Source organism: Camelina sativa, chromosome 7, assembly GCF_000633955.1.
Source record: "Camelina sativa cultivar DH55 chromosome 7, Cs, whole genome shotgun sequence".
NCBI classification, from domain to species: Eukaryota; Viridiplantae; Streptophyta; class Magnoliopsida; order Brassicales; family Brassicaceae; genus Camelina; species Camelina sativa.
Genome location: NC_025691.1, coordinates 7,799,672 through 7,810,811, shown reverse-complemented (window position 1 = coordinate 7,810,811; position 11,140 = coordinate 7,799,672). Strand labels below are relative to the sequence as shown.

Here is an 11,140-nt window from a genome sequence, read left to right as displayed (position 1 = left end):
TCATTAGCGTTAGGAGAAGATTCTTAGAATCTTAATCATAGTACAAACTCTTTTGTCTGATATCCCTACATAATAATACTAGCACGTAACATGTTTGACAAGTTTGCTGCAGTTTTGTTACGTGCTTATTATACATGATTGGTTGACTTAGCCAAATTAAAGAAAAAAAAAACTTCGCATATATCATATCCTAGGTCTTAATATGCATATGGAAGCAACCACTAAAGCGCTTTAAAGTGAGCTAATAATACCATAAGTTATGATCATGTCCAAAGAGGATCCCACCACGACATGGATGAATTATTGTTGACAATGTTGTTGTTGTTATTGTCCTCAAGGAATCCCAAATCATTGCTCACTTCGTCGGGGCTACTAATGAACTCATCGCCACTCTCAAACGAACTCTCAAAGGACATATTGTGTTGTCCTTGCTCTTGTGCTGACAACTTGGTTTGCTCCATTTTATATATCAATTCTAGTAGACTTGATCTTTGGAGTTGCATACCCACTAACTCTACTTGAGTTTTCGCAAGTTGTGCTTGAAGCTCACTAACTTGTCTCTGCAAGTGGTAAATTGCACCCGCACATCCGTAAACCGGATCTCTCATCCTTGCTCCGGCTTCATAGACCATGCTATTAACCGCATCTGTTCTTTGCGATTCCGGAAGTTCCTAATAATAGAAAAATATATATATAAATACATAAACATCATCTTTCACTAAAATGTTTGTTTCTAGAAGACGATATAAAAGTCTCGGACATGGAACGTAGATTTGAATATTTTACAGTATTTGACATTGTGAAGTTGTTTTTTGATATTTGACCATGAAGAAAACTTACATGACTTTTTCAAATTACGAATGAAAAGGAATTGTTGAAATAGACCTTTTTTTTTTTCTTCTAGCATAACTTTTTTTTTCTTTTTTTCTTAATGTGGTTGCATGTAGCTTTGAGGAAAGGTTGTTATTGACCTTTCATTACAATTGTAGGGCCTTGTTCCGGTCACATGACTTATGAACCCATTATTGTTCAACAACTAGACTTTTAACCACTTTAACTCCCTTTTCACATTTTGCAAACCAGATTTCATGTTTTATTTTATAAAAAGATGTATATAGTATATTTTAAAAGACATCATTCTCTTTTTATATTTTAAATTAGATATCTTTCTAAATCATTGGCATTCATTACTGCAAAACAAAACATTTTTTATTTATTTACTCATACCTACTAGAATGATATATTTTGAGATAAATTATAAATTTTGATGTTCATAACCAATAAGCAAATGTGAAATATTTGGCTCATGTACACACGTGCGTGGTGACATATACATAGAAAATACACACGTGTAACTAGTAAAGAACGAAAAAGAAAAAGTACCTGCAAGAACTTAATAATGTTGCTAGCTCCGAACACACGGTGAGCGATTGTGAACTTCGCCGGATCCGTCGGAGGAAAATACGGCGCCAAAACGCATTTCTCAGCGCACCGCCGCCTCAAAATCTTGCAAGCCGCACAAGGGCTTAGTACAACCGGCGGTTGTGGCGGCTGCTGTGGCGAAGGAGGCGGTGGAGGTGAAGAGGTGGGAGAAGGAGAGGAAACAGGAGTGGTGGTTTCCGCCACGGCAGCCACGGCCACAGCTGAAGCTGTAGGTGTAGCGACCCCACCGTTAATCTCCATCTTAAGCATGATTATCAAAGTATTTTAGGGGCTTATTTGTTTTTCTTTTGAGCCAATTAGTAGAGTTTTAAAATAAGGAAGGAGTTGAAACAAAATAGTTGATGAACCAAAGTGTGTTGGTCTGTAGAGTGAAGTGATGATTTATGGGAAGGAGATTGTGAGTGGTATATATAGACAGAGAGACACAAGAGAATGACCAAGTGACGTTATAAATAAGAGTTGTGACGTTATTAGCTTATTTGTAATAGTTTTATATATTTATGCCTTTACGGTGTTAATTACTATTTACTACTATATTCGTCTTGAGCTTTTTTTGTTTTTTTTTTGTTTCAACGGTTGATTGACTTTGGCGGCTCAATTAATTATTTCCACATTCGCACTTAAGCAAAACTTGTTAATTTGCAACTTATCCTTAAAGTTGTCTTTAATGGGAGTGATCCAGTCCCCGTTTTCACATTTCGCTTATATACTCCTACATAAAATATTGTTTTTCATATTTCTCTTTGATATTTAAGTTATTTACGATTAAAATCAATACTAAAATGCACAAAGGCATTAACGAGTTCACTTGATTTTCGATGTGAAAGCTTTTTTTTTTCAACATCTCACTGTTATATACATGATGGCTAAAAATTAAAATCAATTGTTATTTAACTTTTATGTTGTTAGAATAAGTTTTTAAATAATATTATCTCTCTTTCACAAAAAGTGTCATTATGAGAGTTTTTCTTTGTTTAATAAAGACTATCACTTTGTATTTCCAATGTGATTTTTATCATTAAATTTTCTAATTTACCCTTAACCCAAAGCTTTTTCTATTAAATTTCAATGATAAATTACTCATTAAATAGGGGTATATATGTATAATTCAAGTTTTTCTTAATTTGTGTGTAATTGGTCAAAATGACATTCTTTGTGAAATATAGGGAGTAGTTTTTTGGATTCACCGAATGACTAAATTTAATCGTCGTATAGAAAAAAAAATTGGAAAACCAAAACTCATTTCTATAGTTCATTCCGATCAACACCCTTCTGACTCATTTCTACCATCACCCATTTATTGTAAGTGATGTACATTTATAGAGGGAATGATACATATGGCAACGATTAAATAGGGATGCAAGAATAGTCATTAAACTCAATCATAAAACAAAAGATAAATCACTCACGGCTCATGCATGGGGACGACAACAGGCCAATTAGGTACATTGTTTCTTGGAACGAATCCACACTATCATTTCATAATTAAGAAATTTTAAATAATACTAACTGATATCAAAAAGTTAAAAATGAGTACTGACATTTATACTATGTAAGAAATAGCTAGGAATCTATTGTTAAATTTTATGTCTATGTAGAAAAACCACATGCTACGAAAAAAAATATGTGTTGCTCAATAAATATAAATAAAATGAATAAAAACGATTTAAATCTCTAGTTGATAAATTACTGTGAGTTGTAGTTCTTATGGTTTCTTTAGAAATGTGTCTAAGTGTGAGAAAGACTCTCGGTAGAAGAGAAGGTTAGCTCACAAATAGCTTTCAAGTGATGCACGTGAGGTGGAAGACTAAAATGTTGAAGTCGTCGAAGTCAACGGAGGTTATAAGGTCTTATCTGTTTAATCTCTTGATCGATTCATTATCTTCTTCTCTGTATCTGAGAGTTTGTTAGAGAGAGGTTGGAGAGATTTGATAGTGAGAGAGTAGAGAGAGAAAGCTTAAGAGCGTTGTAACGAAAATAGTCCTCACAAAGTTTCTAGTGGATTCCAGAGAAGTATCTCCGGCGAGACGTAGCTTTTGCGGGTAAGGAACGTGAACTCGTTAAATTGTTGGTGTCGTTCTTTTATCTTTCTTTTACTTTCTGATTCAATCAAGTAACGAAGAATTACATACGAGTTCTATTGTTTTTTAATCTCTGATCGGTTAACAACCTCACAAATTGGTATCAGAGCCTGGGCTTTGGCGAAGCTCGATCAGATTGAAGATGTCTGGGGTTCCGATTGCAGTGTTTGATGGTTCGGGAGACTTCTCTCTGTGGAAGACGAGAATTAGAGCTCATCTAAGTGTGATCGGGTTAAAGGATGTACTGGTGGAGAAAGCTCCGTCTCCGCCTCTCACAGCGGAAGAAGAACAAGATACAGAGATGAAGAAAAAGCGTGAAGCCGATGAAGCAGCAAGATTGGAGAGGTGCGATAAGGCAAAGAACGTGATCTTCTTAAATGTTGCTGATAAAGTTTTGAGGAACATTGAGTTATGCGACACTGCGGCTGAAGCATGGTCGACATTGGAGAAGATGTTTATGCCTACATCCTTGCCTCATCGAATTTATTCTTAATTAAACTTTTACACATTCAAGATGCAGGAGAATAAGAAGATCGATGACAACATTGATGATTTTCTCAAGATTGTGGCAGATCTCAACCACTTGCATATTGAAGTATCAGATAAGGTACAAGCGATCATCATGTTGAGTTCCTTACCTGCAAGATTTGATAGTTTAGTAGAAACACTGAAATATAGTACGGGTAGAGAGAAGTTAAGGTTGGATGATGTAATGGTGGCTGCAAGGGATAAGGAGAGGGAGGTAGCTCAGAACAGTAAGTGAGTGGGAGAGGGAAACTTTGCAAGAGGTAGATCAGAGGAGAAATATAATGGTCAGGCTAATAAAGCAAGAGGTAGATCTCGATCTAAGTCTAAGGATGGGAAAAGGGTATGTTGGATATGTGGTAAAGAGAGACATTTTAAAAAAGCAATGTTACAAGTGGCTCGAGAAAAACAAGAGCAAGATACAAGGGTTGGATAAAGGAAAAGCATGAATTGCTAAGTCTGGTTCTGATCATGATCCAGCAATGGTGTTAATGGCAGTAGAAGAGAGTTTGAGTGCATCAGGAGATAAAACTGAGGAATGGATACTAGACATTGGTTGATCTTTTCACATGACACTAAGGAGGGAGTTATTTTCAGACTTTAAAGAGGTAACATCCGAGTATGTCAAGATGGGGAATAACACTGTATCTCAGGTTAAAGGAGTCGGCAGTGTGAAGATACGAAATTCAGATGGGACTTCTATTGTTCTTACAGATGTGAGATACATGCCATCAATGTCTCGGAACTTAATCTCTTTAGGTACATTGGAAGACAAAGGATGTTGGTTTAAATCCCAGAATGGAGTTCTGAAAATAATCATTGGCTGTTCAACGTTGCTTAGAGGAAAGAAGAGAAACACATTGTATATTCTGCAAGGAAAAGCAGAGATACCAGAGTCTCATGTTTCTGAGTCTTTGTAGGATGAAACTGTCTTGTGGCATAGTAGATTAGGCCACATGATCCAAAAGGGACTGGAAGTACTAGCTAAGAAAGGATGCTTGGATAGGGAGATGATTAAGGAGCTTAAGTTCTGTGAAGATTGTGTGTTTGGTAAGAACCACATGGTAAGTTTTGCTCCAGCACAGCATGTGTCCAAAGAGAAGCTGGCATATGTGCACTCCGACTTGTGGGGTTCCCCACACAATCCTCTCTCACTCAGTAATTGTCAGTATTTCATATCGTTTATTGATGATTATTCAAGAAAAGTATGGATATACTTTCTAAAACGAAAAGATGAGGCATTTGAGAAGTTTGTTGAGTGGAAGAAAATGGTGGAGGTTCAGTCTGAGAAAAAAGTTAAGAAGCTCAGAACGGATAAGGGGTTGGAGTATTGTAATCAATATTTCGACAAGTTCTGCAGGGATGAAGAGATTGTTCGACATAGGACATGTGCCTACACAACACAGCAAAATGGTGTGGCTGAAAGGTTAAATCAAACCATTATGGACAAGGTGCGTAGTATGTTGAGTGAAAGTGGTATGGAGAAAAAATACTGGGCAGAAGCAGCTTTGACTGCAGTATATTTGATCAACAGATCACCTTCAACGGCTATTGACGTCGATCTACCAGAGGAAAGATGGACTTCTAGTTTACTAGATTTGAGTGGATTGAGGAGGTTTGGTTATCTTGCGTATGTTCACACTGATCAAGGGAAATTGAATCCACGAGCTAAGAGAGGATTCTTTACAAGTTATCCTGAAGGAGTTAAAGGGTATAAGATTTGGTTACCAGACGAAGCTAAGTGTGTCATAAGCAGGAATGTGATTTTCAGAGAAGAAGTGATGTATAAGGATCACAGTAAAGATCAACAGGTGAGTATTACGGAGGTAGACCTCGAGAATCTTGGTTTGAAGACAAATGGGTCAGATCAAGGTAGAGATTCTCAAGATACTGTTAATCAAGGTGGAGCTACGCAAGTGCAGGAGCATGAGGCTCCTATTGATCCCTCGAGATCAAATACTACTCAAGATGAGAGTGGAGAAGAAAGTGATTATCAACTGGTTAAAGATAGAGGGAGAAGAGCAATTAAAGCAAATAGGAAGTATAGTGAGTCAAACATGGTGGGATTTGCTTATTATACAGAGGATGGAGGGAGGTCTGAACCTGGTTCTTATAAGGAGGCTCTTCTTGATCCGGATTGGGATAAGTGGAATGAAGCAATGAAAGAGGAGATGTCCTCAATGAAAAAGAACCAAACATGGGATCTTGGAGATAAGCCAAAAGGAGCTAAAGTTGTGGGTTGTAGATGGATCTACACTAGAAAACCAGGAATACCTGGAGTAGAAGCTCCCAGATTCAAGGCTAGACTAGTGGCAAAGGGTTACTCTCAAACCGAAGGTGTTGATTATACTGAAATATTTTCACTGGTTGTTAAACATGTTTCTATCAGGTATCTGCTGTCAATGGTGGTTCAATTTAACATGAAGTTGCAGCAAATGGATGTGAAGACCGCATTCTTTCATGGTTTCCTTAATGAAGATATATTCATGGCTCAGCCTGCGGGTTTTGTTGATGAGTCACATCCTGAGCAGGTATGTTTCCTGAAGCGCTCTCTGTATGGCCTTAAACAGTCTTCTAGGCAGTAGAACCTGAGATTTGATTGAGTTTATGAGGGGAATAGGCTATGAGAGAAGTGCTTATGATAGCTGTGTATATTGGAGGAAGTTCAAAGATGGGAGTCGTATCTATCTATTGTTGTATGTAGATGATATGTTGATAGCTTCTGAGAAAAAAATTCATGTAGAAGAATTGAAGAGGTTGCTAAGTCAGGAGTTTGAAATGAAAGATTTAGGAGAAGCTAAAAAGATTCTTGGAATGGAGATTGAGAGAGATAGAATTTCAGGAACTTTAACTCTGTCTCAGGAGAGTTACGTTAAGAAAGTTCTGAAAACTTTCGGGATGGATCAAGCCAAGGGAGTTGCTACTCCTTTAGGTGCTCATTTCAATCTTCGAGCAGCTACTGATAAGGAATATGAAGAACAGTTTGAAAGGATGAAAGTGATTCATTATGCCAATACTGTTGGTAGTATCATGTACTCTATGATAGGCACGAGGCCAGACCTAGCATATCCGGTTGGTGTGATTAGTAGATTCATGAGTAGACCACTCAAGGATTATTGGCAGGCGGCTAAGTGGGTCTTGAGGTACATGAGAGGTACTGAGAAGAAGAAGTTATGTTTCAGAAAGCAAGAAGACTTCTTGATCAGGGGATACTGCAATGCAGATCATGCTGGTGATGGTGATAGTCATAGGTCCACTACTGGGTATGTTTTTACAGCATGAGGGAACTCTATTGTTTGGAAGTCAAGACTTCAAAAGGTTGTATCTCTGTTCTCAACAGAGGCCGAGTATATGACTCTTACTGAAGCGGTTAAAGAAGCTATTTGGTTAAAAGGTTTGGCTGAAGAACTCGGGTTCCCACAGAAGTTCATGGAGGTTCATAGTGATTCGTAGAGTGCTATTGCGTTGTCAAAGAACTCAGTGCACCACGAGAGGACCAAGCATATTGATATCATGTTGCATTTTATCAGGGATATCATTAACGAGGGTATTGTGAAGGTGATAAAGATTGTAGGTGAATGCAATCCGGCTGACATTTTCACCAAGGTTGTACCAGTGGATACACTGGAGGAGCACTTCAAATGCTCCGAGTATCAGAAGACTGAGGGTAGAACTTAGGAACCGGAGGGGAATCCAAGTACTAGGTGATACAGAAGACCATTCGAATCAAGGTGGAGAATTGTGAGTTGTGGTTCTTATGGTTTCTTCAGGAATGTGTCTAAGTGTGAGAAAGACTCTCGGTAGAATAGAGGGTTAGCTCAGGGATAGCTTTCAAGTGATGCACGTGAGTCACACGTGAGGTGGAAGACTAAAACGTTGAAGTCGTCGAAGTCAACGGAGGTTATAAGGTCTTATATGTTTAATCTCTTGATCGATTCATTATCTTCTTCTCTGTATCTGAGAGTTTGTTACAGAGAGGTTGGAGAGATTTGATAGTGAGAGAGTAGAGAGAGAAAGCTTGAGAGCGTTGTAACGAAAACAGTCCTTACAAAGTTTCTAGTAGATTCCGGAGAAGTATCTCCAACGAGACATAGCGTTTCCGGTTAAAGAACGTGAACTCATTAAATCGTTGATATCGTTCTTTTATCTTTTTTTTTTTACTTTCTCATTCAATCAAGTAACGAAGAAGTACAAACAAATTCTATTGTTTTTTAATCTCCGATCGGTTGACAACCTCACAATTACTTATCTACATTACAAACAAAATATTACAGGAAAAAATCACCGATATATACCATGATAGTAGAATGACAAAAATAAAATGGTGAGTTTCTTGTTTTAACTCATTTTCCAATAGACAAAAAAGTTTTATTGTCATTTTCTGAAATATATATGATATATTGCTATCGCTATAATTTTGGTTTTAAAAAAAATATGAACCGAATATTATTCTCTAAAAACTAACTTCAACAATCTGTTGAACGACAAAATTGTTCTCTTGATTCGAATTAAATTTGGCTCGATCATTTGTGATTTTTTTGACCCTCTTCCATTGAATTAGCTTATTTTTTGTTTATACTCATTTGATTTCAAATCAAGTTTTTGTTTGTTTTGCTTTGCTTTGCATCCAAATCAAGTTTTTGCTTTGTTTTAACTTGATTTTTTTTGTTTATACTCTTTGTTTACCAAATCAAGATTCCAAAAATACCTAAAATTGACTAAAGACTCCAATACTAAAATACTTAAAGACTAATGAAAACAACACACACACATCAATTAGAAAAAACAAGGAAAGAAAAAGAACTTCCCGGGGTAATACAATGTAAAAAATTAATGCAGAAAGCCAAATGGTTATTTCAGGTTGCCTAATATTGGTAACATAAATGGTTTCCTATTTTTTTTTTTTTTTTTTTTTAATAATTTTGTTGCACTTATATTCTTGAGTTTGTATAACTGTGTAAGACTTTTCTCTTTGAAATAACCATTTTTATGTAATAGTCGGAAGTATCCAAAACAATAGTCTTTATAAACCTCTTTTTCTTTATATAATAGATAAAAATGACAGAACATTAAAGAATTTGGCCGAAGCTGAACACAAAAAAAAAAGAAAAGAAAAAAAGAAGAACGAATTTTGGCATAATTTAGTATGAAATTATGGACGTATCCCCCACTAGTTTCAACGTTTTCTTTTCGACATGACATATTTCGTTGATGTATTTAAGAAAAATATTCAGTTTAGTCTTAGCTTTAGAATATATTTATAACTAACTATGCGACTTTATAAAGCGTGGCTACATTCTCTTTGTAATAACTTGTTCATAAATGTTTTTCCGCATGATCATGATTATGGATGACTCGTACCTTGGTATATATGACTATATAGTTTGAGTAATAATTTAGTTTAGTTTAGTTGCAATCATTCTTCTCCTTTTTTCTTTGGTTACTATACAATATTATTTCGATAATTGTATCAAAATATAGCCGTATACATCGTTTTCTAGAGGCAAAATACTTTAATTTCCACATATAGGCTGCGACTTCCCAGCTGTCTGAATTATAACGTATGGACTGTCATTAATATAAAAGAAAATAATTCAGTCAAATACTAAGTAAAAAATTTACATGTCATGATGTCAACTATGGAATAAAAAAACTAACCTATAGTGGTTGAAATTTCGTTATGGAATTGGAAAAACATGAAACTGATTGTTATTTCAATCGTAGTTACCATTAATAGTAAACACTTTAAGTAATAAATGTACATGCTTTTTTACAAGTTTTGAAAATTAGTCAAACTTAAATTCAAGATTCTTCGTTTATAGAATTTGTTTTTCTAATTAAATGGATCACGTGGTGCACGTTACAACTACCTGTCGTCCGAGAAGCATAAGAACGACACGTAGTCAGTGGTCAAGCAATCCTAAAGAGTTATTGGGTGTGCGATTTCATAATTCCTCTATCTCTGCTGCCGCCACAATCAAGACAATGCCATCTTTCTACTTTCTCTCAACCATAACAATTTATTCAGCTTTTTTTTTTTTTGTTATATAAAAGATATTTGATTTTAAGTAGCTCGATTCTATCATTACAGTTGAAAACTTGAAACTAATTAGTACTAAATTGGGGGACATATTTAGGATAAGTTTGGTGGAAATTGGTCAGCTCGTTGGACACATTAAGTAAGGAAAAAAGGGCTTCTTTGATTTTTGAGGTACTAACGAAAGCTCTCTCTCGTTTTCTTTATCTTTGTCACGAAAGGTCTTTTGGTTGCCTTTATTCATTCACAAAGGAACTTTCGTAGAAATAATTTAGGAATCATATCCCATGAGAGCCACATTCTTATAACTATCGCTTGAAATATTAATTGTGGAACAGACTGGTGAATAAACAAATTGTATAGAACTACAATTTGTTTGCACCAAAGAAAAAAAAAGAGAACTACAATTTGTTTATCCATTATATTGTGGTAATGTGGAAAGTAAACAGCATACACTGAACGAAAGAAAAAAGCTATGTGTAATCGTAATAAATAAATCATAATATGGATATATTAACTTATTAATTCTGTTAATTAATCGATGTATTTTTTTTTAAGAACTTTTTAAGTTTTTTTATAAGAAAATAATTGTGAACCATACTTGAATTGAATCACCAATTCACTGTGTATATTTCTATCTTAAGTAGATCGATAAGTTTATAATAATCTATATTACCGCAGATAAGATCGATCCCACTCATTAACTATGCGTCAAAACATAATATATAGTGGAACTCTTATAAACTTATATATAAGGACACATAGATTAGATGTCATTAAGGTGTCATGTCACTTGTGTATATATATATAATAAAAATGACTCAACTATACATTCTAATAATAATGCTTAAAGAAAAATTAAGATGAGGAAAAAAAAAGAAAAAAGAAAAATTAAGATAGTGCATACTGCATATATAATTATTCTCCCTTTAATACATTATTTACTATTAATAATAAGACTAGATGTAGACGGGAGTAGGAATTTGTCAAACTACTACCTTTTTAGCTTAAGAAAAAATATTAGAAGAATTGAAACACTTCTGGAGTATTTAGC

General features: G+C 35.3%; 1 protein-coding gene across 2 annotated transcripts in view; it reads right to left on the bottom strand.

Moving 5' to 3' along the window:
• LOC104700677 (LOB domain-containing protein 11) overlaps positions 1-1,814 on the bottom strand; it is a 5,118-nt gene extending 3,304 nt beyond the window's left edge. The window contains exons 1-2 of one of the 2 annotated variants that reach the window (XM_010416214.2): positions 1,384-1,814; positions 39-671 (exon numbers count right to left, since the gene is read on the bottom strand). In XM_010416214.2, coding sequence (XP_010414516.1) covers positions 264-671; positions 1,384-1,692 — 717 coding nt within the window. In that variant the 5' untranslated portion in view covers positions 1,693-1,814 and the 3' untranslated portion in view covers positions 39-263. Of the gene's footprint in view, positions 1-38; positions 672-1,383 lie in introns of those variants that run through there. The other variant, XM_010416213.2, reaches the window with a different exon arrangement.